The following is a 27,113-nucleotide window of genomic DNA, read 5'->3' as shown; positions in this document are numbered from 1 at the left end:
CGCATGAAAAAATATTTGGAGTTATTTGCTTGGAGAGATGTTCAATCATTCTTGTAATTTTTATAAGTTATAATGACATTTAGTGATGTGCTAAGAACTTGATAGATAAGACAAACCAGTGTATAAACCTTAAATTACAGGGGACCAACATTATAATTAGACTAAATTATAATTTTGGTCCCCTATAATTTTAATCTACAATGTTGGTCCCCTGCTATTTTTTTTCCCACAATTTAAATTGAAAATTTTCTCATCACTTTTTTTCCATCGAGGGCAGAGGTAGGGAGAAGTAAGACAAATAGGTCAATAACCTGTAGTGATACTGTACAATTCTATACATAAGAAAAAGAACAACCGCTGGGTGGATAAAAAATCAAAGAATATAAGGCAACTATTACAAACTCAACAAATCATGCAAGCAAACTAATTGAAAATGAAAAGAATACGAAAACCAAAATCAAATGAATGAAATTAATATGAAATAACACAAGGCAAAAATGATTTACGATATACATCTTACTACCAAAGGTGACCCCGTTTCTTTTTCATGGATTGTCTTCAACAATGACACAAACTTCACAAGGTGATCTTTAGAGAACCACTGAAGCTTCAATTTAAGAGACCCGGGAGCAGTATTTTCATGATTGACGGTTTGAAGGTTCATTTGGGTAGATGGATGGAGTTCTGCCCGTGGACAAGTCAGACCTAAAGTCACACAGCAGCTGCCACCAACCTCAATAACCTGGAAAGAATAACATAACATTATACAATAAGCCAAGCAAAAAAAATTTTGATCAATGATTGGGTGGAAGGAGAGGAGGAAGAGACCAGCCAATGTTCCAAATTATAAGTGGGAACAGCTTAAATCTGTTTTTAGTCTCTAAAAATATGGTTAAATTTGGTTTTAATTCTGTAATTTCAAATATTTTAAAATGTTTTTCTATCATTACTTAGTGGTGACATGACATGTATTAAGCTATACCATATTCATAGGTGGCAACAATTTCTTTTTATTTGGAGGATTATAACGAAATTTTATCATATTTATAGGGACTAAATATATTTATACTATTGAAAATTATTTACTCAGGAAAAAGGATCACATCTTCCATTTTATTGATCATTATGCATTGCTTATGAGAAGGGTTGTGGGATGACATCAAGAGTTCAAAATCCACTGATTTTGTCTGTCTTCAATGTCAGGTATTTCCAATGTCACGTAGCCCCAAAAATATACTTACCATCTCAGCAATGTCAGCAATGGAGCAACATGAATCAATTCTGAAGTATGGAGAGACAGACGCATTTGATGATAATGAGTACAGCTGCTTAAGATCTTCAATGCATATAAGCACATTCCCTCCAATCACAAAGAGTGATCTCGATAGCCATGATTCCTCTGTAAGTTTAAAACTATGGACAACTTAATGTCTGTAAAATAAAAATTAATAAAAGAACACAGTTTGAAGACATCTTAAAAAGATTTTTGTCCAGTCAAAAATAAAAGATCGTTTCTGAAACCTTCAAGAGTTAATATTAGTCAAGGACTGAAAGTAAAATTAAAGAAAACTCCCACCAAAAGTGGATTCACACAATCATCCAACCAAATGAGTAACTCGTTGATCCTACCATCTAAGGAAATAATCTTTTGCAGTAAAGCATTTCACATCAAATTTGGAGCGATCTTTTACATCTTTCAGAACTCAGCAGTAAATTAATCTTGAAGAAGGTTTGTGACAAAAAAAAAATTGATTGCTGTCATTCTCATTAGAATAGAATATAATGGAAAAAGAACATTATAAAATGACTAGAGAGAGTTCACAAAAAAAAAGACTACAGAGAAGCTTACCACTGCCATATTTAGAAAAGACGAGCACCATTGCATACTGATATATGCTCACATTTGAACCACCACATATTTGATTGTCAAACAACTCAACCTGGATCTGCTCCAAACTGCCATTTAAATTTCCACAATGCGTCTATTATAACAGGAACAATTGAAATAAAAAAATGTAAAATGAAATAAAACTGAGGAATACTTGTGTGTAAATCATGTATCAGAATATCATTTAGAATATCTTTCAGATTCTCAACATAAAATATATTCATAAATCATATCTATAGAGTAATTAATAATATCAATACTTGCAAACAGACATACACCTTTTTAATATATGGGTTTGTCTGTATAAAGGGCAAAAGGTAAATCACCTTCTTATTGAGCATCTACCATTTCCACCACATGAATCAAGCACGTGTATGGTACATAGTAATTCTCTTGATTTCTCAATGCTTCTTGTTACAAAAAGATACGTTTCCCCATTCTCAAAATTTACCCTGATGAGCCAAAATAATTGTACTTAGAAAGCTACTACTGCTTCTTTAGTTGATGTAAGTATACAAGTTCACTAACCTTAACACCTGAAGTCCCATTCCTACTAGCACCTCACAAACTTCTTCAATTTTGTGGCAACTCAATACACTCAAAAGTGTTCCTGGATGGCATATTAAAGAGGGTTTCAAAAGCTACATAAGCAACAATCAACACAGAAAGCTTTATAGATCAATTTAGTTGAATTAATATACATTTCTCTATTTTGTTAAATTAAAAAGGGAGGGTTAAAAGGGGTGTTCATTTTTCAAGCTACAAAACATAGATAAAATATTGGCAACTAGGCAAGTATGAAATGCCGTTATTCACATTCAAAGGAAGTGAAAATTAAGCCTGTTAAGGGCTCATTTGGTTAAGATTTTTGTAGAACTGATTTCAAAAGAATTAGTATTGAAAGCATTGATTTTAAAAGAATTGATTTGTGATTATTTTAAAAATGAGCTTAAAAGAATTGTTTTTGTTTTCATAAGATAAAGTAAAATCATCTTTAGAGATAATAAAATTAACAAAAGGAACTAATGTAAACTTAAAAGAAACAATGAAATAAAGAGACAAATTGTATTGTATTGTGCAAAATAAATTAACTTTAGACAGTACAAAAGTTACAGTTCCCTGGAGTTTCTGTCATAAATTAACTTTAACTGATGCAATATCAACTCTGTTTTAATCCAAACGTGATAAATGCTATGGAATATCATTTTAACAAACACAAATGGTAGTTAGAAACAGGAGACAAATGTTAACCCCTAGAGCAGAAAAGGAGGTTCATCATTTTACAGAAATTAACATGATAGGCATGGACAAAAGGAGATAAGTAAATCTAATAAAAGTGAAATAAACAATTAAGTTCCTGGTGCCAACAAAAACGAAAGGCTATGGCCTAACCTGACCCATTAGAATCAACGTTGATTAGTAGCAAATAGAGCTTCTTATGGCTGCTCAGCAACACTGCAACTTCGCTACAAAGGGGAAAAAATTACGGTGCCATTTCAGGAATGTGCAAAAATTTTATTGTACAAACTACAATCACTGCAGAACAATGAGGAAAGGGATACTCTAAATAATGATCATATCTAAAATGTGTTCATTTTGGAAAGTATCATATAATCCATATGGTAGATACCAGTAATGGATCTAGAAGTTTTGGTTTTGGGTGTCCAGGGGAACATAAGAATAATAGAAACAGAAAGAAAGAAGTATAGAATCTTTTAATACCAAAATAACTTATATCATGTCTTTATCATGACACACTTTAAATTATAAAGGGCCAATTATGAAATATGCTTTAAATTTTTTATAATCTATTAGAATGTGAGTTTGGGTCTAACTTAACCCCAAAAGCTAGCTCATAAGATAAGGGTTGTCCCTCACTTATATACTCTATCTTTGCACTATCTCTAGCCTATGCGGGACTTGAGTTTTCCCAAATAAAATCATTTTTATCTATATGATTGAGGATGAGCCTGGCATAGTGGTAAAGTTGTGCCTTGGTAAGCTTGTCATGAGACCGAATTTGGAAACAACCTCTTTGCATATGCAAGGGTAAGGCTGCATAAAAAGACCCTCCCTCATAAATCTATATGATTCTGTTTAGTGATGAAAAAGAACAAAACTATACAGATATTTAACAACAATCAACCATAAAGTCACTACTTTTACACATAATTCCAAATTAAAAAGGATTAAGTCTCGTTGATTCCATTCTAAATCATAATTAGTTTAATATGATTATTAATATAATAAACATTTGTTATCTTAAATAATTATTCACTATTCCTTTCAAATTAAAATAGAATTTGAGAGCATCAACTTTTTTGGGTAGATCAAAACTTAAGTATTGAGATACTTAAAAGGATGGTGTTTAAGTCATCTTCAATGATTTTACCATCCATTTTCTGTGTGGAGAAGATCAAGTCCTAGTCAAGAGAGTAGATCATATTATGAGTAGTCCAATCACACGAGGCAGAGAGACCCAAAAAACTAAAGGCAAAATCATTAAGAAGGATTTAGAGGTCAATAATTTGTTTAACATAACATATGAAAGAACATTACGGCGATGTTTGATCAAATGTTATCAACCCCTAATGCTGGAAAAAGACTAAGTTGTTATTGTTGTTGTATCTATGGCTGTCAAACTCGTGTTAACTCATAAAGTTGTCCGAGTTTATGAGCATACCTTTCCAAATCACATTGATTCAATGCTGGAATTGTTTACAGTGGGATCGGTCAAACTCGAATGCAATTGGTCAAAATTGCAAGCTCAAACCTCATTTCACAAGTTCATCTTTGCACCAATGTTACAAGCAAAACAACGTTGAGTTGCGGCTAGACTCAAACAATTAGGGCTTAGCTCTCTTGCATCCTCTCTCACTCAATTAGGCTTATCTTTCTAGCAAAACACCGTCCACATTTTGATGTGTCAAAGTCATGTCTCTCCCGCCAATGGGGGTTGGCATATCTAGATAAGTCTTTTGCTCACACTAGCTGTGATATGTGTTCGATTTTTAGATTTCCCTTGTTGGTAGGCAATATGTAAATTCCACTATAAATCCTCGCTGAGGTAGGTGGTCTTCCATGGCCTTCCAAGGGGGTGTGCCATCCCCTAGTTTAAACTTTTTTCACCAAAAAGAAAATGTCATGTCTCTCCCTTGACTTTCTCTTGCTCGTCTCTTCAATTGTGTTGAAGTCACATGTCTCCCTCAGTGTATTGAAGTTGCCTCTTCTCTCAAACCTTCCTTTGCCATTTGCAAAAAGGCAAAAGCTCCTTCCTCAATCATAGCAACCCATTCAACTCAAGTGAGTCCATTTTTGGTGCAATGTTTTTCACTTTGACTTATCAGTGATAAGCCCATTCACATTTTGGTCCATTCAACACACATGTAACTATAAATTTGATAGATTTTGCTCCATTTGCGTTTTTATCAGCAACTCAACTCATTCAGTGGTTAGTGGTATGCCTTTATTCTGACATGTTTATATATTATAATTATAATTATACTATATAACCATAAATCTCAATTTGTTGCAGTCTTGGTCTCTGTGTGACTCACATAATGCAGATATTGGTGGGTTTGGATCTTTGTGGTTAGTTTGCTACTTTTCTTTATTATGGAGTTGAAATGTTGAATGTTAAGAGTATTGTGTTTATGTATATATGTTATTTATAGGGTTTTTAATATTAGGTAAACTTTTACGAGTTTAAGAAATTATGAGTCAAATCTGCAGAAGCTCCATGAGTTTACTTAGACTCTAAAGTTTAATAACTGTTGAAAGGGTTTACTGTAATGTGTTGTGTGTCTTGGATGGCCACACTTAGTCTTTATTTATAATAAGCAAATAGAATCAGCATTGATTACATAGGATAAATCCAATAATGAGTAATAAGTACTAAATCCCTAATTGCTATCTAATAATAAATAGGAGAATAAAATATAATACGATAATAACCTTGGTTGTATCCATTTTCCTCCTTCTTAAAAAAACAAAGGTACAAATTCTTTTACACTTTTGACCAATACACTTAACTCTTCCACCTTATGCATGAGCAAAATTTCAGGGTAGATAACAAATGGGAGGTTTCGACTTAAACACTTTGAAGGAAGGACGCCACTTAGACAAATCCAGATATTTGACAATTCCTTAGAGACACTGTCAAATGTAATTAATATCAAACCATTGGAAAGTACCAATTGGTTGATGTATTGGAAAGATAAGAAGTGAAATTATCACTTATAAACAATATGTAATTATGTGCAAGGTTAAACATTTGGTAATTAAGCAACAAAATATTCTCAGAATTCAATGAAATGGCCAACTGAACATAACCTAATTTCATTTTGAAGATGAGACACTCCCCATGGGAAAAGGATGCCAAAAAATTAAAACATTAAAAGTAACTATTCTGAACATTAATTGATTAAATCCTGAAAAAAAAATTATGGAAATAACAAAAGAGACCCAAGCAAACAAAACTGCTTAAGATGAAGTTATTATCCATTTGATTCCTCCCAGCAAATTCAAAGCAATGCTAGTTAATTGAATCAATTGATAATTACCTTTCTTTATAGTTTGTCTCCCTCTGAAGGACACAATTACAGCGCATACAATGACTACAGACCTCACTAGCTTCAGAATCAGCAATACTTGTATTGAAATATGTCACAATCAAATCATCATTCTCTTGGGTAGAGTAATTGCGCCCAGAAAATTCAGTAGAATCATCAATGTCCAATTCTTGTTTTAAATTTGGAGAAATCTGTCCTTGACTTATCTGTTCTTGTGTATGATCAGATGCATCACCATCTAAATTCTCTTCTAATATTGAAATAATTCTCTTCTTGGCTTTTTTTCTAATTTTTCTTTTCTCCAACAAACCAGTGTCTTGGCTAGCACAAAATGCACTCTCAGCATTGTCAGCACCAGCAGCAAAGTCAATTGAATGCTGCTTAGAAGTTGGGTCACAGGTAGGACTAGATAAAGAATTTCCATTTTCTCTTGCATGAAGAATTCCTTGTCTTGGGTTGTAAAACTTTTCCTTGAGCAGATTTTGAGATAAATGACCATCAACACTTCCATTCATATAATATTTGCACGGGAAATTATCAACTTTAGGCACTGATGACTCAAATTCACTGCAATCAACTTCACTACAGCTTGTGTTACTATCAGAAGATGCCACTGAAAAGGAATCTGCTGAAAGCTGCAAAATTTCCTCCACCAAGTGTTGCCGGCGATGAAGAAGGTCTTCTTGAAAATGTGGAGGAGAAGTGGGGCAAGCAGATGATGACTGAGACCCAGATATATCATGAATGGTTATCAATGGTGAGATGTTGACATTTTCAGTCATTCTTTGTGCTCCTTGGGTGGTAACGGTGTCAGAATGAGAACTTCTAGGTTGTGAGAGAGAACTACTAATTCCCTCAAGTGAGGATTTAAGGCGCTCCATGTCCACTCCTCTTGAGTCAAAATGTGAAGCCCCACTAACATTACCAAGCAAACCTCTATAGTCAAAGTGCTGCTGTCTATGATAACTAGCTGACATATCTACAAAAGAACTATCAGATTCTAAAATATTCATGCTACTGTCATCTCCCGAGGCTAGAACTGAGTCTGAAGCATATCTTGAGATGTCACCAGACTGCTCCTGATTTGTCTTCTTCCTGATGTAATTTTCCTTCTGATGATGCAGGGAAGCACCGCCTTCCTTTCTAGTTTCTACTGATTTGTCAGAAGCAGTATCCATCCAGTCTTTAAATTCCCTCAACCAATGAATAGAACGCTCTTTCTTCATATGTTCAACTCTATTTATCAAATCTACAATTTCAGCTTCATTGTCAGATAAATCAGGATCCTGTCTATTTTGAATATCATTTGCACAAGAGGCAGAGTCCTCGTCAGAACATATGCTAGTGGTCTCTTCATTTTTTATACTGACAAGACGAGAGACCTTTTTCTGCTAGAGAAAACAAGAATAATATGAAGTTAATCTCTAGGTAGATCAAAATGGAAAATATTTGATTTTTCAACAATGTGACAAGTAAATGTAAAGATGAAATTGGCTTCTCAAATTCTAGTTTCAGAAATGAGAATAATTAGCAAAACACTCAAGGTGAAAAACAAATAATTTAATGTTTTTCATTTATACAAATACATATCTAAATTCACTAATTGCGTACCCTTCTGATATTGCCACCTTCAATGACAGCTTCATCCTTTGCAGGCACATAAATCCCAAAACTGGCAGGTTGCTTATGCATACTGGCAATAATTATTTGTCTCTTCCAAAAATCACTAGTGTTAATTTCTTTCTCATCTAACTTCAACTGATTAGCACAGAAGACCAGATGTAAGTTTAGAAAGAAGAAGAAAATCCAAATAAAGGTAAGAAATGCGAAGATAATATTAAACAGAAAATGCTACAAACTACAGAAATTATATGATATCTGAAAATCACATTGAGGTACAGTAAAATCTAAAATATCATACTCAACACTGAACAGCACACATATGGACAAACACAAATGAAAGCATACCGCACAAAGTGACAAACGAATAGACAAAGATGGAGACAGATAGTTAGAGCAGGGAGGGTGTGAAAGTAAACAATATAACTTACCCTTTCTGGGTAGGAGAAGAAGCTGAATACTTGTGCTCTATACCATCGAGCACAACACAAAGGATTTCCTTCCAACCACAAGCTTTGAAGATATGGAAGCCCCGCAACAAATTCTAGCTCTGAAAAATTGGAAATAATATTGTAGGAAACATCAAGTCCTTCAAGTGACTTCAAATTCTCAATCCCACGCAAAGTAGTTAGAGCATTGTTCCTCAAAACTAGTTTAACAATAAGACAGGAAACCTGCATGGTCCAACAAAATTGTATATGGGTCTCCAGAGCAAATCCCTAAATGAAAGGTATACAACTAAAAAAAAGATATTAACTTTTCTACAAATAAGTTGCTTTCATTGCATTTAAGGATCCTGTCATCCAACTTTCAATCCTGAAATATCAATCCATTTTCCATGAATCACAGAAGTCAGCACAGCAAGCAAATTAAGACATGTAGTTGGTGAAATTAATGAAATCATTTAGATTCTCACTGTAAAGAGAATGTATGAGAATTGAAAGCACAAAAAAGAACATGCTTAAAATAAATATAGCACAGCAGTTAATTATGGGAATTTTGGAACATAAACTATTATGGATATACCCTGGCAAGTGTGTGGCACGTAAGTATCTACTCCTTATATGTTTCTTCATGGTCTGATCAACATGAAAATGACACGTACAACAAACATGAGCTAGCGTCTAACCAATTTTGTTCTTCCCAACATAATGTGAACCTAGAAACTTATCCTATCGAGGTAACCAGAGGAAAAATCTTATCACATCCAAGAAAGGAAGAATAAAATGATTTATATTCATGTTCACAATCTCGAAAATCTCACGCTGCCATATGTTAAATGATGACTGTTGAGAGCCTAATTTAAGTTACTAGAATAAAACACAGAATTTTACTTGTGTAGGCTTTCTTCTCAACAATTTCACGAATGGTCCCTTTAACGTTTCAAACCAGAACATCTACAAATTCGTAGAGCAGCATTTGAAAGATGAATTCAGGAAAAAACCAAAACAACCCAACAAAAGAAACTCCAGTTTTCCAATGATACAGACACATACGGTCTACTAAATTGAAAAGTCTAGATTTCCAACATGTAATATAAGCTGCAAGAGACGGTCATCCCAAGACCAGATAACGAAACCACATGCATAAAACATACCTGGGTGAAGGGTGCAAATGTTCTCAAGTGATTGAAACCAAGGTCCAAATGCTTCAATTTGGTACACTTATGTAGATTATCCACCTTTGCAAACTTGTTCCTGCTAAGGTCAAGCGTTTCAACCGCAGGAAGAAGCTGTAGAGACTCGTCCATGAGAACCAAGCCATTACACGCACATGACACAAAGGACAAGCGGTTCCACTGCGGAGAATTCTTCACCTCCGTAATCCTGCTAGCAAACACATGCCGCAGAGCATCCTGAAAACACAAAACTCCCAACACTCAGTCAGCGAGAAAGAGAGCAAATGAAATGAAAAATGAGTTCAGAAAAGAAAGAGACTCACGGTAGAGTTGTGACAAATGATCTTCTCGAGTGTGTGCCTGAGCTCGAGCAAGCCTTTGGCGGCGGAAGTTGACAAGTCGCATCCCCTGAGTTCCAGAACCTTCAAGCGCACAAACGGCAAGAACGACAAGGGCGTGGGATCCCTGATGGGATGAGGCAGCACCGAAACGACTTTCAGCGATGTGAGGAGGCGCAGGATCCGCCGGAGCTGCTCCAGGGCGCGGTGGTCACCGAGGTCCGACACGTAGGCTCGGAGGTAGTCCACCGGAGCGCCGGCGAGAAGGCTTTCGAGCTCGTGCAGCGCCTCCAGTCTGGATTGCACGTAGTGGAGACCCGCCGGATTTAGCTTCAACACCAAGGCTCCTTCGATCAGAGGACCCGCCTGGTTCTCCACGAACTGCACCAGCTTCTCCAGGTACCGATCTCCGGTCACAATCGCCATTCTCCACCGATGAGGTTGCCACGCACGCTTTTCAAGCCTGAATTAGGGTTTTACGAGCGAAGCCAGCAATCGTAGCCGACTCCATGGAAAAAGAACAACAGAGAGAGAGAGAGAGAGATACGCACAACAACAACAACAACGAGAAGAAGATTCAGAAAGAGAATATGGAAACGGAGATGGAAATTCAGTTTAGAGGAGAGAGAGAGAGAAAGGTGGTTTGGGACTGGGAGGGATGGGCGGAAGAAAAACGGCCATGAGTACGGATGAAGCGTTGCGTTGAGTTAGAAGAGAGAGAGAGAGAGAGAGAGGGTGACGTTTTTTAAATTTTAATATTTATTTGTTGTAATTATTATGTAGTCCGAAGAGAAATTACTTGAGGTGAGTGATTCGTAATGATTGAGTTTGGTGTTTGAATGTGGAGAAATTTTCAAAGGAAGAATCAGATTAATATTAATGGGAAGGAAGGGGGGTGTGACGAAAGCATGGGATGAAAATGGCACGTGGCTTGCATCCAGATGCCTTTGGTGCTGTTCACTCACTGACCTGTCAGTTTAAACTCTCGATGAAGGACATGCGTAAGAACTAAGGAAGGGAACCCAATGCTCCTATACTATTCTATCCCAAAATATTACTATTAGATATCTTTTATGATGTCTATACACCTTAATAAGATTGATGATAAAAAATATATATTTTAAAGTCTTAATAAGGTAAGGTATTTATAAATATCACTCAATTTTATTATTTCTCATCAGCAAATATTCGCATACCATACCACACGGCACAGGAACGATCATTAATTTCTTGCTTTCAATGAAGTATTATTAGTTAAGTTTTTGGTTTTTCTAAAGTAATTATCGTGCTTGATGCGGTGGACAACAGTTTCCAGTCCACGACCAGACCAATTATGTATCTACATGAATTTTAAAGTAACGAAAAAAAAACAAATTATGAAGTGCATGAGCTTTTGAAAAGGAAAAATGTTTTTATATGAAATATTTAGTTCTACTATATTGTTTGCATATATGCCGAATAGATTTTTTTGTATAGTTAACAGTTGACATTTATTCCTGTTCCCTTTTATCTACGTCGCATCTCATTGATTTATAACCTCTTCTTTTTATCTCGAAGATGCTTACCTAAGCTCTTGGTCCTTCAATATATCAATAGTATGCCAATTATGTTTTATTTTTTGTTGTGATATGCCAACAATTGTATTAAGAATTAACTATAGATATAGATAAGGAAACACACCAATACAAAAATGTTATCCATAGAAACCGTATAATTATGACAAATGAACAGCGCACTTAAGAGTAATCTCTCTTCAAATTAATTAATTTTGAACAGTAAAAAATGAAATATATATATATATATATAGCTTTCATAAATAACTGCTACTAACTTATTAGAGTTCAGATTTTCATAATTATATTTTCTTTTTCTTATAAAATGACTGCAAACTTATTTTGGATTTATCCCATGTAAAAATAACTAGTTCATTCCATCCTGGAAGTAGACATGACAAAAAAATTCATACTCGTGGATACATGTTTAAATTCGTCCTGACTTTGACGGATAATACCTGAATTGATCGGATATGGATTTGAATTCAGGTTTTTCTCATATAACCAAAAGTCGGATATGAGATTACTACATCTGTCCTGAATTCGGACCCGTAACTTAAAATTTTTAAAATTTTTACATAATTTAATCTAAAGGTCAAGTTTTATTACTTGTTAATTTTATTTTAAAATTTTTACATAATTTAATATTTTTTTCTTAACGATTTTTTTAGATATACGCTATAATAAATTTATTGACATATAAGTAGTTAAAAATAAATATTTAACAATTAATATATTTTTTTTAAAATCAAATTTTTAATGTTTTCTTTAAAAAAATATTTTTCTAATTTAAACCGGATAGGAAACGAATATGAGAACGGGTTGGGAAGTGCAGATAGAAGATTGAGAAAATAATACGTGTCCCCACCCACCACGTCCCATTGCCATGTTTACCTGAAAGAGTAACTCTTGCACTGCGTGAGCTTTCTTAAGTTCGCTGCGGAGCACAAAAAAAAAAGTTAGCACGTGAATGGTTGTGTCATGTGCCAAAACGGGCAAGGGCCATATGAATTAGAATTTAGAGTTGGCACCTGCACGTGACTGGTTCTGATCTTCTGGACTTGCGGTATATAACAAAGAAAAAAAAATGGCCTACGCATTTTGATATCAATTTGTGGATGGCAAGCAGTCCTTTTCTCATGGCACAATGATTAAGAAACATCACATGATAGCAAAAGAATTGTCACCTCTTGCACTTCCCACATGCCCTTTCCCGGCACACAATGTAACTTGGTACGATAATTATCAGTTGACCCGGTCTATCTCTAATTTAGTTCTATCAGCAATAAATTTTCCTCATATCACTGGTCTCCAAAATGGGGGGAAAGTAACAGAAAGAAAAGAAAAGGGGAAATATTCAAATTTAGAGCAGTCCTATGGAACTAAATTCTATTTATTCATTTATTTTGTAAACAAATGCTTCAACTAGAGGGCAGTGCAGATCACATATTGATAAGATTCACAAATGACCAAATAAGTGGTCACAATGAGTTGTTGGTAGTTGTGTACCTAAAGGACATGCAATTCGTTTCTCAAGGAGCTAGGGAACATAAGAACAACAAGTAAACTATTTAAAAACTCAGGTTATGAGGAAAATGGTTGTAGGCCAAGTTCCAACGGTACCTTCAACATTATTCATCATAGTATTATAGAACAGTGGTGAACGGCTCCAAGAAAAGTCACAAAATTATATGAATTTAAAAGAAGCATTATCATCATATCTTACAGAGTTGCTTCCATCTGGAATTTTTTGTGAACAGAACACTAAGGATTTTGAAGTCTCACCCTTTTGTCTGGAGTAAACTAAAGAAAGCATCACTAAAATCTTTCAGAACTAGTAGTCCATATAGGTTGAAATTTCTGTTTCAATTACTTTGGCAAAACTTCATTTCAGTGTATATATACAAACAAGCTACTCCAATTCACCTGTGTACCACTAGCTAGCGACTCTTCTCTTCCTCAACTTCTTCAAGCAGTGCTTGTAGCTCTGCTTCTGTTAAGGACTCTAACCGCTTCTGCAGATTCAATAGAGGCAATATTAATCAACGACATGTTATATTCAGAAACAAGGTGAACACAACCGGCAGCAGACAATTTTCAAGCTTCAGCCATATGTTTAGAAAGTTTTTTTTTTTTACCATACAACATCCGTCTCTCAAACTATCTACAAAAAAGGAAAGTAAAAGTAATATTTTATCATATTGAGTACAGCTTCTCCCAATTTGAGGATTTTGAGTTACAGCCGCTGGTATTAAGCAATCAACTTTTTCACTTGACATGTCAAAGAAAAATGTGAAACGTTTTGATTAAAGTTGGGCATCCATATAATTCATATTTAGTCCTAGAAATTATAAATAACAGATTCCACAACAACGAAAAGATATCATAACCAGTGCAAAGAAACATGCTTCATGGAACAATTGATGAGTAATATCTTCTGGTTTTGCATCCAAATTGTCTGAAGTTTGGCCATGTCTTATCACTATAATATTTTAGGGGACACCATTTTGTTTATAGCCAGCTCATGTGGTAGCACCAATAATTGTCATTACATATTTTTCTAAGCCACCCCCATTCCAACAATTTAAGGACTAATGATAATTTTTTATTTCATTCATATTTTTTTAAAGGAAAAAGGTAGGATATGATTGATATCTTAGCACTAGATGGTGAAAAAAATATTAGAAACAGAAAAAATTATTTTCATAGATTTGGCTCCTCTAAAGTGACTGTTAATATTGTTGTACCTCCATCACTTTGCTTTCATAATCACGTAGTTGCTGTGCATATGTCATTTCCTTGTTTGAAACTCTGAAGATATATGTTGAGATCCACCCAACTGTAAGGCCCAAAACCAGCACTAGCTGAACTACATTTCCTGCTTGCAGTGAGTCAACTCCAACAAACTGCAAAAAATATCCAAGAATATTTGCATGAATTAATCCCAGTGCATAAGTGCCTCTATGGTCTCCATCGCATTATGGGCTAAAACAATTATAAGAAGGTGCAGTGACTACGTTCTTTATTTACAAGGCACCTGAACCATTTGTACTGTCTCACTTATGAATCGGAATATATAAACAAGGGAAACATGATCCAATGATCGCATAAGAGCAAAAAGCAAGGTACCTCCAGTCCACTTTTTAAGCCAATGCCAAGTAAAGTAACTCCAAGTCCAATTAATAGGACATCTTTCCTTGTATATCCAAATGGTGTCTTCTGTAACATCGAAAAAAGAATAAGCATCAGGTGTCTCATTTTTGTTATATGCTTGAGATGGCAAGGATGATAAAGTAAGTTGGAGATTTCAGAGTCAAGTATCAATCAGACGAGGACAATAAACAGACATTCTATTCTCCATTTACTGAACATACCACAACCAAAACACTCAATCTAAATTAATTAACACTTGATCGGTCATAATTTTAAGAAGACAAAAGCATAAAATATCAAACAATAAGGAAGAGAATCCATCAAATCAAACTGTTATATACATATAGTTACAGACGAGAGTAGTCTCTAAGAAGAATAATTATACTCATTTCCATCCATCTGAAAATGTGAAAAAATCTTCTTCATCTTCCTTCCTTCTAGAAAAGTAGTCATTCTTCTATTGGTTTTACAGTCTTTAAAATGTAAATTTGATATTGACAATGGCATTAAGTATATTAGCATAAAATATCAGCACATTGCCATTGACTAATAGTATCTGAATATGCATTAGTATTTGCTCATACTTACCTCTGTCTCATTAGAGGGTTCATCCGTACTTCCACTAGAGTTAGAAGAACTACTACTTCTAGGGATAAAGAATCTGTCTTTCTTTGAAAACTTGCAATTAAATCGCTTTTCTGATAGAGAAAAATTCCGCTTTCCATTTAAACACTGGCGAATGAGTGTTCCTGGACATTTAGCAGGAAAGGAGCCACACTCAGAAATAGGAACAGGAATGGCACAAGAAATAAATAACAGCAGAAACAGTCAATTGAAAGAAGAGCACACTACTCTACAGATGCACCATATTACATCAAACACCGATTGCAATTTTCAGGAAGAAAAGAAATATTTCCATTATAATGAAGCAAACAAAAGTTAAACAAGTAATTAACGGACCTCTGTTGAAGACTGTACAAGATTTCAGTCCCGGGTGCAAGAAGGGCAAAGAAGAAATACCCACATGAGAAATTGCAAATTTTAGGAATAAAGAGTTGAAATTTGCATTTCCATGTGGAACATAAGCCATTCCTGGAGAAAGGGGAAATCAGCTGACGTAGCAAGCTTTCAAAACATAGAAGAAGCTTAAACGAGCGTCCTAAGGAAGTGATAAGCATAAAGATGAAACATTTACCTGTGGAAGGAGAAGAATAAGCAGGGACGAGTGGAGAACGTTAATTCGTTGGAGATGAGGTTGTTCCATGTTCAAACGTGTCGTTAATTCTTGTTCCTCCATACGTGTCCTTTAGTCATTAGTTTGGCGTTGGGCCCACTCTCCGCTTGAAAGGCCACATACTAATATATAAAAGATACTTTTTAATGCTTGGCCAGTTGGCCTAATTTTACTGGAACTTTATTTTATCTTACTTTTACTTCCAGGATACTTCCAAACTAACAGTAAGAAATTAATATTTCCACGTAAAGAGATTATTGAGATGAGTATAATTTTTTTATACACACATGAGTTCATTATCCTCATAACAAATTCTATTGCTCATTATTTTAGCTGATTTCAATTCCTTTTGGTAACCTGAATTTTTACTCTTCTTTTTCTTCCCACGTCTATATATTTTCTTCATCCTTATTTGCATATTTTAATATGAATTCCTTTGTTTCTTATTCATAAGGTTTGGTCGAGAAGCAAATCTTTTTAAGCTTTTAATTCAATTACCGGTTTTGTTTCCCTCACTTGTTAATTATATTTCTTATTTAATCTTCATAATTTTTGTTCGAGGGGTAAATCTTTTTAATGTCACAATTCTTCCTAAATACATATTAAAAAAATTACGCTAATAATACATATGAAAAAAAACTTTTGTTCCTTTTCAATTATAGTAGACATTTGGAATAATTGGCCCCTTTATAATATTTATATCCCTCTCGTGCTCCCCTCCTTCCTTGCTCCAAAAAGTGCTATTGTTCAGCTATTATCGTTGATTTTCTTTTGGTGCAAAGCAAACAGCTGGTCTTAATTGGCCAGAGATCTTTAAGTTGTATGAGACGAAAATTATGATTTTGGAGCCGTCACTATAGTACAAAAATATAATTATACTTATAACTAATTTAATTTAAGCGCATCATAATTCTAATCCCAATTTTTTTTACACATCAAAAGTGCAAAGTTTTTAATACCAAAAGTTAAGTAGTGGGCTTTTTTTATTAGTTCACTTTAAAAGGGAACTTATCGCTTGCTCAGTTTTATTTATAAGCATTTGTAGCTTTCATGGAGCTAAGTGTCAAGTGGTATAATAAGTTTTCGATCTATTTGGTCTCTAAAATTTCCTTCTCTTCATTTTTCTTAGGCGCAGTTTCATGTTGCAATCCAATATAGCAGGTATATAAGTTTTGCATTAGGGATTAAACCAATATTAGCTTCTAGAAATGAGAAAGGAAAGCAAGTAGTTGAACAGTTTGTGAACTGTACTGTCTATGTTGTTGTTGATGTCAACCATCTAAGCAACAACCGAACCGCTGCTGGCCAATCATTCCTTCTGTTTGATAGGAAACAAGCAGAAAAACCCATCAAATCAAACATTCAATGTACATTCAACCTCTTTGACAACTAATTATAGGCCAAGTCCAAAACGAAACGCCAATCATTTAGTTGTCCTACTTAAGATTCTTCATTTGTTAATTGAGCAAGCATATTTAATATTTCTCACTGTTATACCAACTTTTTTTAATCAAATTCTATATCCAATGACTTTGGCTTTAGCCAACTAATCTCCCAAGAAATTTATTACATGAAAACATCCTTCTATTTTGACATTTTAAGAAAAGAACCTATAAAATGCCAAAGTGATTGATTTTCTTTCAATTATTCTTTAAGATTTGACAAAGTAGAGACTGATTATCTAATTAGCTGCGTGCTCTGATCTTGCAATTATGTGGAAAATATTTATAGCAGAACTCATGACAACTGGTAGACCCTATAGGTGCTGAAGAGAAATTTTAACGCCCTTAATATATAATGAGTTCACGGGAATATAGTGCAAGCTAGCATTGGATAGTGATTGGATACCAAGAGATTTGACGTTTGCCATCAAATGGAGATGTTGCTTTCATATCATCCAAAACAAAGTGCATGTGTAAACATTAGAAGATATCAGTTGAATCCTTTGTTAATGGTATAAAATCAAAGAAATTACAAGGTACCATATCTAATCATTAGTTAGGTAGTGTCCTTAAGCGAGGTTATCTATACCCCGTAGCCTTTTTTCCATCCCTCCCCATGTGCACTCCAATAAACTAGTCTCCAATTCTCTTAACCAGTAGACACTAAGAAATACTAGAAAATTAAACAAACTGGAAAGTTATGTGCATTGATTTTTCCATACATCGAAGTCAAAATTGGCCAGATTTGCCAGGTTGGTCTATTTCCTTCATTTGTGGCTTTTGTAACTTTTAATTAAAAAGATGATCTTTAAAGTGACACATAGATTATATGCCCAAAGACACACCCACTTTCTCTTAATTTCATATTTGCATAAAAACTAAACTGCTGCCAGATGGGAAACTTAGTTTTAAAGATATAACAACACTCACGACAAACTTGAGTGTTAAAAAAATAAAATCAAAATAAGGTAATAAAGATATGCTATCTGATTACCCAACTATGGACCTTGAGCCAGAAAACGACAATCAACTATTTTTCTTTCTTAACTACCAGGCAAGGCAGCTTGGCTGATAAATACAGTCACATTCCAAGAAGCTCTCCAAGTTGAGAACTAAGATTGCCAAGGTGAGAAATGGGAAATGCAGCTTCATGCACTCCTTCCTTGATATCTAATAATGGGGTCTTGAAGATCCTATTATCAGATGGGAGGCTAGAGGCCTACAAAAAACCAATGAGAGCTGCAGAACTGATGCTAGAATACCCTGGACAGTTTGTTTGTGACTCTTGCTACCTCAAAGTGGGACACCGCATTCATGGGCTCCTAGCTGATGACCAACTTGAAAGGCGCAAGTTTTACTTCCTTCTACCAATGGAGCTGCTCTACTCTGTGCTAACCCATGAAGAAATGAGCTCTCTTAATTACAAAGCATCCAGGGCAACCAAGCACGCAACTTTTAACAACTTGGGAAAGATTTTTCCAGTCTTTAGTGAACTTTGTATGTTCCCTTCCGAGCTTAAGAGATTAGAAGAAGCTGATAATCAGCTTCAGTTGGTAAGGGAGCCAGAACCACCTGTCCAAAGGTACTCCAAGCAGAGATCTTGGAGACCGGCACTGGAGACCGTTGATGAAACTCTCTGAACATGAATCTTCGTTTGTATTGGCTAGAAATTCTTCTTGGATTCTTTTTCTTTTTTGTAAGCATACGGTACTTTAGAAATTACAATTAGTACATAGCTTGTTCATTCATCAATTAAAGGAGTTTTCCCTCGACAAATTAACAAAATTTTGTGACTGTGTGGGAGTTGTGGTAACGTCCTTGTAATTAATTTAAGCGTTTTATCGAATAAAGATGACCAAATTTGCAGAGATCTTGAACCAAACTTAACATGCGTGAATTCAAAGGAAGATTAATCTGCCCATTAGTGGCATGAATTCTGTTTGCATGTTTTCAAGTTCGTAAATTTATCTTGCATAAGTAACTTTCAGGGGTGCTAGTTTATTACTGAATGAAACTTATTGTTCTTCCCTCGATAATCGATACCATATCATGCTTTAAAATAATATATTTTTGTTTTATTAATTCAGGTAATAAGCTGTGATTATCGAGAATCTTTTGTGGAAGGAAAACTTTATTATGATTAAGAGTTGCAGAAATAAAAATTTATGAACAATATTTTGTATTGTGATTATGACTATATTAGTTATTAGATAGATTTTCCGAATTGTTAAATTTAATTGTATCTCTGGCGTTCAATTGTTTAATGTTTGTTATTACTTTTCTGATTTTCTTAATATATAAAATCAAGATTGAATATATGAAGGAGTTTCCACACTCAGACTTGTATGACAACGAATGGATAAGATCATAAGAATCAAGAAAGGTGTTATTTGCAACTTGTGACAGACTGGGCCGTGTGACAAGAGTGTTTAACAGAGTCTCATTATGGGGAGCTACAATTCGCACTACAAATATTGTTATTAGTACTATCATGTGAGCTTTAAGTATATTTTTTTTAAAATATCATTTTTATGGAAACATGATTTTATTGTCAAAATATAAAATGTTTTGTTGTATATTTTGTCAACAAAATTATGTTTAAATAACCTATTTCATGTTGTTGATGGGACACAAGTTATACGGTTAGCTCGGTCAATTTTATATTTTCCATGCATGAGGTTATATAGTGTAAATGATTATTTAGATAAATTATATTCAGAATTTTTATATAGTTTATTAATTGTGTTAAAAATAAAAAACATAATAAATAATAATATCTTTGATCCTTTATAATAAATGATTGTATTTTTTAATCCCAATTATAAGAAATGTAAACTTATTTTTAAATATATTAATTGTTAAAATTCCTTTATTATGTTTCTTTTTATATACTTTATATTCAAATGAGTAATACTTAGACATGACAACACGACGGGTCTATGGCTCCTCGTTTCCATTTTTACCTCCCAAAATTCATCCTCATTTCCATCCTTGGCGATATAATTTTTGGTTTTTTATTATTGTACTTGTTAATTTAAAAAAAATTAAAAACATAAAAATTTAAAGAAAAAAATGAAACAATAACATTTGATTTTCTATAAAATAGTATCACTATATATATTCAAGAAAAAGGCTCTCTAAATAATAACAAAAAGTTATTTAAGTAATATATGTTACATAACATGAAATAATTTAATTATTACACATATCGGGGTATAGGTACATGTACAGGATAAATATACATATTTATCTCTATCCCTATACCCGATTTTTTAAAAATCAAATATTATTCATACTTGTACTCATCCCTGGTCAAAGTAGGGATTTTTCATCAAACTTGGATAGGGATAAGGTGATATCCACATGTATGAGTTTGTTTGATACATTTATTCCTACTTGAAAGTTGTCCTATTGTTTAGAGTGATATGAGGAGATGGTCCTTTTTCATTACTCAAGTGAAATGTTCTACTGTCCAGGTCAAGAATAATATTTTGATTAATAACGAAATGATTGAGAATGTTTTCAACAATAAGAGAGTACATTGTAGTGCTTTCATCCATGGTGGTTGGAAATGAAGAAATATAGGGGAGCTACTACAAAATGTAAATGATGCACTAAATCTACATGTTAAATGTTTAGAACTAGTCTAGAAATAAAATGTTTTCATTCACAAAAGAAAAATGAAGTAAAAAAAATGTATGCTAAATAAACAAATGACCTATTTATGTCATTTCCCTATAGGCTATTTTTTTTTTATAGGATAAGGCTTGAAAAATATTTTTTAAGGAAGCATTCCGTAAAAATCTTTGTACCTCTAACAAAATTTAGAATTTGAAATGATGTCTTATAATTGTATTGAGATTGATGTTTTGTTAACAAGATCACAATGTAAGTTATATGGGTTGACTATTAGGTTTTACAACGTTGAACAGCACATTAACTTCAATTACAATAACAGGTCCAAATCTTTTAAGAAAAGTCTAAAACACTCCCCAGGTAGAGCATGAGAACTCTAGTGTGAAAGATTGTTTTCCTTCTTGGAGTATTAAAATAAATAGACAGGACTCATCAATAAATAATTTAATAAAAAAAGAAAAGTAAAACATGAATTAGAAAGGCAATAGCTTATTTTGAAGAAAACAACTATGCGATGAATTACTATTTTTTTTCAGAAATCTTATCACATATATTGAAATCTACTATTGTGTCCTTTACTTAAATTTAAATTTTGAATATGAAAAAAAGAAAGAAGCAATCCCTTTCAAACTTCCTATTCGAAAACGATGTGGCTCCTTTTGAATAAAGTGCAGAGTCACCTTTGTTTAGACTTTAGAGTCTAGACATTCATCAACCAAAAGCAATTTTAGTCCATATAATTTTATTGGGTTGATTTTTTTGCACAGATGTAGCATATGATTAATATGTAGTAACATCGATCCCCAATTTGTAAATGATTATAATTATAATTATAGTAACTATATATTAATTTTAATATATTTTTAATCCTTATATGACTGTTTTTTTCTTTTTTTATCTTGGTCTATTCTTGATCACCAAATGATATCACACAATGCTATAGTATCTTTTGACATAAAAAATGCTATATTATTCTTTGATTAACTATTTTTTTCATATTATCATCTCTTTTTGGGTGAATTCATTTTTTTTCAAGGAGCTCTTCAAAATAAAAATGAAAAGGAAAAGGCCGAGAAAGCCAAACCATGTAAATCACAGGCATAAGAATCTTAATCATATACCAATCAAATAAACAAACATCCAAACAATCCTACAAAAATAATTAAGCATTTTTCTTTTTAGAAAAAGAAAGAAGAATAAAATTAAAACTGAATATCTTATCCAGCACCGCCGCTACAGATCCCGGTGAGCAAAACCGGGAATCTACGACAAAGACTCCCCGCCGTCGACGCATCGTCGTCAACGCCAGCCGGCGGAAGAACCCTCCCGTCGGAAAACAAAGCCCGGCCATGGCTACTCTGCGGGTCCATCACCATTCCTTCGAGTTCCGCCGCCGTGCCGTAAAAGGCGCCGTCCCCGCAGCGCCGTTCCACCTCGAGAAACTCACCGAGCGAAGCCGGCCTCGCGTCACCGTCCCTGCACAGCCACCACCACCTCCTCCGCCTCTCCGCCACCGCGATCGCCCTCTTCTTCTTGGAGTCCGCAGCCCTACGAGGGCCTCCGGCAGCAGCGGTGGCGGTGGCGGAGTTTGGATGGGGGTCGGAGGCTCTGAAGGTAATAGCTGGGAAGCTGACACCCATAAGAGTGCCCAGTGTGGTGCTTCTGTCATGGAAAAAGGATCCCGTAGACTATCGATATTGAAAAGTCAGAAGAGAAGAAAGATGAAAGTTTAGGAAGGAAAAATGAGAAATGAGTTTGATTTTGGAGAAGGTGATACCTCGGTGTCAAGATCAGAGGAGGAAATGGATGAATTGGTGGGTGAAGATGGTGGTGGCACCAATTCAGTAGCTGGATCTACCATTCTTGGCTGTGTGGACCAGTGTCTGTGTCGTGCGTAGCTAGGAATTAATTAATCACACAAAGGGAGACAAGTGCATTCTAAGACCATAATCTTTCAAATTGGATTCACCCAAATAAAAACAACACAATTAAACATTCAAATAATGGATGGAGTACTAGTATAATGTTACAATTTATTCCATCTCTTTATTATTAGTAACTTTTATCACTTCCATTTTATTAAATTCTTTTTAAGAGTTTCTTTTTAATAAGGCCTAGTAATCCAAATAGCCCCACAAGCTTGTCAACATGTCACGGACGATAAAAGACTAGTTTGTTTAACTTTTTTTTTTAATAAATGCTTTTTAAAAATAAAATAAACAGTTTAATTGTTTTTTGATATATTTGTTTAAATTAAATTTTCACTTTAAATAAATAATTTTCTGCTTTTTAAAAAATTTAAAAGGCCAAAATGTATCAACACAAATAAGCCATAGAATAAATTAATCCGTCTCATTAATAAACCTATTAATATAAACATTTTTGTAGGAATAACAAAAAAGGGTAATCCATCAAATTTAATCGTTTTTAAGTTACTTAAGACCTAACGTTTTTATTTAAATTTTTTTTTTTCAAAAAACGTCTTGATCTAACTTCTTTAATAAATAGACCAAGCCTATCAAGCCATATGCCAATCATTTCTCAATAGGTAATCTGATTTACTTTTACCCCCTATTTCTAGTTAAGAGTTTAAGATAATATCATTTTTTTCGATTTTGTCATTACCTTTGTTTATTTCACAATTATTATACACAGTTATGGTGAAGGGGAGATAAATAATATTGATTTATATTAAGAAGTTATAGTCTTGTAGATAATTTTAGCATATAGGAAAATATTAATTAATTTTTTAATTAGCTTTCAAGTGAAGAAACACCAAGGAGAAGAAGAAAGACCAGCATGGTGTGACATATAATCTTGTCTACTATGTGATAAGAAGTTAGAAATCTATTTAACCATTTAAATAGATCTTAATATTTTAAAGAATTAATATTCAAAAATATTTTGATTCACAAAGAGAAAGGAATAAAGTTATAGAAAGAGTTATTAAATGTATCATTTTTTAAATTTGAAAAGTTTGTTTATTTGATATATGTATATGGTTATCTTTAGCACAATATTTCAGTTGATTTTTAATTTTTTTTATTAGTTAAAAAATTCATTTGACTATTTGACAAATAATTTTTTTAAATATTTTTTCAATAGTTTATAGTATTTTTTGAAATTTTACTTTTTATTTTTTTATATTTTTTTCATTTTTATTTTTGTTTTTTTATATATTTTTTAGTTCATTCAATAGTTAATTTATCAAATACTTATATTTTAACAAGTTATTTTTTCAAATTTTAATTACTAATTAATTTTTTTAGCTAGTTTTGTTGAATATATAACTTGTGTAGACTGATTTAATTGCTGTTTTAAATATGAATAGTTAATTGTGGAGCCTTTACATGATTTTTCAAAAGAAAAAGGATAATGATGAAAGTTGCCCAAACTAATGGTGATCCTTTTCCATGGCTTATTTTAACATTGAATATAGATATTTGTAACAATAAGCAAATTGAAAATGATTTTGGTTCCAAAATTTTGAATGTAGGTCAAGTTTATCTTTTGTTGAAGTCATTACCAAATTAAGTTGTGAGAAAAGTCAAAATGATGCTAACTGGACCCGGACAGGAAAGCGGTGTCGCGTAGAATGGTCCCATCGAACAAACTTGTGATGGAACTAAGCAAGAGCCAAGAGGTGTCTAATGTCTTTAATCTTAACTCTCTACTCTCTAGTATGTCTTTCTCACCACCATCCCAGACGAACACGTCCTTTTGCCATTTAACTCGTAATATAAGAATTCAAAATTCATGGGTTTTGTCGGTCATCTTTCATTTTGTGGTTGCAAATTCACGTCAAAAGTTTTGGCGCAAGGAGCAACAAAAAGGTCTTGTTTATCAAAATTGGTTAGAGATAATTAACGTCTTTAAAATGTCGAGTCTTATCCCAAAAACATCACAATCAATCTGTTTTAGCTCAAGTGGATGGAATTTGGATCCTTTAAGCCCGTCCCGGATATTTTGATATTTGAAAAAATTACCGGGATGTGAAGAATTCACCTGCTAAAAAGGATGAATTCCTTACTAGTTCTTAAATGAGACGATATTTTTTTTATAAAAAAAATTAATAGCATCAGACTCCGGGCTGTATTGGTTGAATACATTTTTTTTTATAAAATTAATTCACTTATAGACCCCCCAACTATACTCCACATAATTGTTTAATTACACACTATATATATCAGAGTTTGATGACGTCCTCCACTAACTAGAGTCTAGAAATATTATAGAATAAATTTATTGTATGGGTTCTGATCCGGGATTAGTGGGACGAGAACTTTCTTCACGAAACTTGTACCAAAGAGTACGCTTACATCCAATTGGTTGTATTGCAAATAGAAAAAACTCTGGACAATAGTTTTGTTTTGGTGAAAAACGAAATTACTATTCTATAGTAGCATTTTGCAATATCATATTGGTAACTAAACCTCCACTATCATAAAATCATATATATGTCATCAACCTGCACGTCTTGAAATTAAAGCAACATATGTGGAAGATAATTGATTGAAAGATATGAATCGAGGAGAGGTGAACATATATATGTGGCCGATAAACGAGCAGGTGCAAGTAGATTTATCTTGGCTTTAAGAACTGAGTTGAAGAAACCTCTTAGCCATGGGATGGTTGGCCTGAGAGAGATTATGAGGGTTGAGAACTTCAACAATTTCACCATCAACAAGCAGGCACACTATGTGAGCGATCCTTTGGATTTGCTTGATGCTATGAGAGACCATGATGACTGTCATGCCCTGATTCTTGTTCAGCTTCACCAGGGCATCCTCTATGTTTTCTGTCGATATTGGATCTAAGGCACTAGTTGGCTCATCCAGCAACAAAACCTTTAAATTAAAAAACATACAAATGAATAAACAGAAAATGTTAAAAGAGATGGATGTTATGTTATAATTAAGTTACCTGTGGTGAATTAGCTAAAGTCCTAGCAAGTGCAACTCTTTGAGCTTGACCGACAGAGAGTTCAGCCCCGGACTTATCCATGAAAGAAGCATCCAGGTCGGCCATTAGAAGCAACTTGCGCACCTCATCATCGCTTAGCTTTTTCCCTCTGAGTTGTGGTCCGTACCTCACATTGTCCGCAACGCTGCCTTCAAAGAGGGCCGGGAGCTGAAAGAGCATGGCAACGTTACGGCGGAGAGAGAGGACATCGAGATGGCAGATGTCTTGGGCGTCGAGGAAGACGGAGGCGGAGGGTGGCTCCCAGAGGCGGTTAAGGGCCCTCAAGAACGTTGACTTGCCGCTACCACTGGGGCCTATCACTCCCACGATCACACCCTCTGGGATCTCAAGATTTATGCCTTTGAGGATGGGAACCCCATCCTCCGAAACTCTGCTGAGATTCCTTATCAGGAATTTGGGTTTCGCCTTTCCATCGCCATCACCGTACCCATCCACCTCTAACAAGCACTCATCTGTTAACACAACCAGTAAGAAAGTAAGTAAGTAAGAAAGATCGAGTTGTCATGTGAATTGATCAAGGTGATGGACGCTAATTACCTAAGCGAGAAGACATGATTGCTAGCCGTGAGCGACAGAGAATGAGAATGAGAATGGAGAAGATGACACCATCATAACAAGTTGAAACCAGAAACAGCCTGCCTCGGTCATGTCAGATTCTTCCTCTGGATCACTCCTCCCCCACATAAATCATTTTTATATTTACAATATGATACTATTTTAAAAACAGCTCATTTTCGTCTTCCAACCAATTCACGTCCTATGATTTTAACTTATAATTACTGCTCTTGAATTTACATTAAATATTTGCAAGGAAAATTCATGCAATTCAATTTTTTTTTAAAAAAAATATATATGAAAGGTTTTCTAGTTTCTATAAAAAAATAAATGAATAAATTTTTTAAATAAGAATAACAAACCTTTCTTTTTCCTTCCTCCACCAATTCTTTTTCTGTTTAAGAAAAAAAAAATTATGATTTTTTTTAAACATTACATCAGAATCTTAATTTCGTTGTGTTTAGAAGTGTCAATAAAAAATAATAACAGCACCGTAATTTCGTTGTTATGTTTGAAACAAAA

General features: G+C 34.0%; 5 protein-coding genes across 8 annotated transcripts; 1 reads left to right on the top strand and 4 right to left on the bottom strand.

Moving 5' to 3' along the window:
• Nucleotides 1-288: 288 nt before the first annotated feature.
• On the bottom strand, nucleotides 289-11,442 carry LOC114421293. Of its 4 annotated transcripts, none has more exons than XM_028387151.1 (11): nucleotides 10,021-11,372; nucleotides 9,677-9,934; nucleotides 8,511-8,753; nucleotides 8,071-8,217; nucleotides 6,451-7,850; nucleotides 3,281-3,354; nucleotides 2,417-2,498; nucleotides 2,215-2,340; nucleotides 1,850-1,956; nucleotides 1,242-1,399; nucleotides 289-742 (listed from the first exon to the last, which is right to left on the bottom strand). In XM_028387151.1, the coding sequence occupies exons 1-11, from the start codon at nucleotides 10,459-10,461 to the stop codon at nucleotides 503-505; spliced, it is 3,276 nt and encodes a 1,091-aa protein (XP_028242952.1). In that variant the 5' UTR covers nucleotides 10,462-11,372; the 3' UTR covers nucleotides 289-502. The 4 variants fall into 4 exon arrangements, with proteins under 4 accessions (XP_028242952.1, XP_028242953.1, XP_028242954.1 ...); XM_028387152.1 differs by having other exon boundaries at nucleotides 6,451-7,847; XM_028387153.1 differs by lacking the exon at nucleotides 2,215-2,340 and having other exon boundaries at nucleotides 10,021-11,387.
• A 1,730-nt stretch (nucleotides 11,443-13,172) lies between these two features.
• Nucleotides 13,173-16,048, bottom strand: LOC114421291. The gene is made up of 6 exons (XM_028387149.1): nucleotides 15,937-16,048; nucleotides 15,702-15,833; nucleotides 15,330-15,490; nucleotides 14,718-14,807; nucleotides 14,336-14,494; nucleotides 13,173-13,603 (listed from the first exon to the last, which is right to left on the bottom strand). The coding sequence occupies exons 2-6, from the start codon at nucleotides 15,829-15,831 to the stop codon at nucleotides 13,529-13,531; spliced, it is 615 nt and encodes a 204-aa protein (XP_028242950.1). The 5' UTR covers nucleotides 15,832-15,833; nucleotides 15,937-16,048; the 3' UTR covers nucleotides 13,173-13,528.
• A 2,446-nt stretch (nucleotides 16,049-18,494) lies between these two features.
• LOC114424470 lies at nucleotides 18,495-19,285 on the top strand. The gene has a single exon (XM_028391326.1). The coding sequence runs from the start codon at nucleotides 18,551-18,553 to the stop codon at nucleotides 19,055-19,057; it is 507 nt and encodes a 168-aa protein (XP_028247127.1). The 5' UTR covers nucleotides 18,495-18,550; the 3' UTR covers nucleotides 19,058-19,285.
• Nucleotides 19,286-22,128: 2,843 nt separating this feature from the next.
• Nucleotides 22,129-23,067, bottom strand: LOC114422801 (uncharacterized protein At3g17950-like). Its single transcript, XM_028389335.1, has 2 exons — nucleotides 22,831-23,067; nucleotides 22,129-22,741 (listed from the first exon to the last, which is right to left on the bottom strand). The coding sequence occupies exons 1-2, from the start codon at nucleotides 22,912-22,914 to the stop codon at nucleotides 22,271-22,273; spliced, it is 555 nt and encodes a 184-aa protein (XP_028245136.1). The 5' UTR covers nucleotides 22,915-23,067; the 3' UTR covers nucleotides 22,129-22,270.
• Nucleotides 23,068-25,320: 2,253 nt separating this feature from the next.
• Nucleotides 25,321-26,759, bottom strand: LOC114421290 (ABC transporter I family member 17). Its single transcript, XM_028387148.1, has 3 exons — nucleotides 26,574-26,759; nucleotides 25,977-26,488; nucleotides 25,321-25,900 (listed from the first exon to the last, which is right to left on the bottom strand). The coding sequence occupies exons 1-3, from the start codon at nucleotides 26,587-26,589 to the stop codon at nucleotides 25,646-25,648; spliced, it is 783 nt and encodes a 260-aa protein (XP_028242949.1). The 5' UTR covers nucleotides 26,590-26,759; the 3' UTR covers nucleotides 25,321-25,645.
• Between the last annotated feature and the right edge of the window lie 354 nt (nucleotides 26,760-27,113).

Source organism: Glycine soja, chromosome 8 (assembly GCF_004193775.1).
Source record: "Glycine soja cultivar W05 chromosome 8, ASM419377v2, whole genome shotgun sequence".
Lineage (NCBI taxonomy): Eukaryota > Viridiplantae > Streptophyta > Magnoliopsida > Fabales > Fabaceae > Glycine > Glycine soja.
Note: the sequence above shows the minus strand (reverse complement) of the source record. Positions and strands in the feature narration are given on the sequence as shown.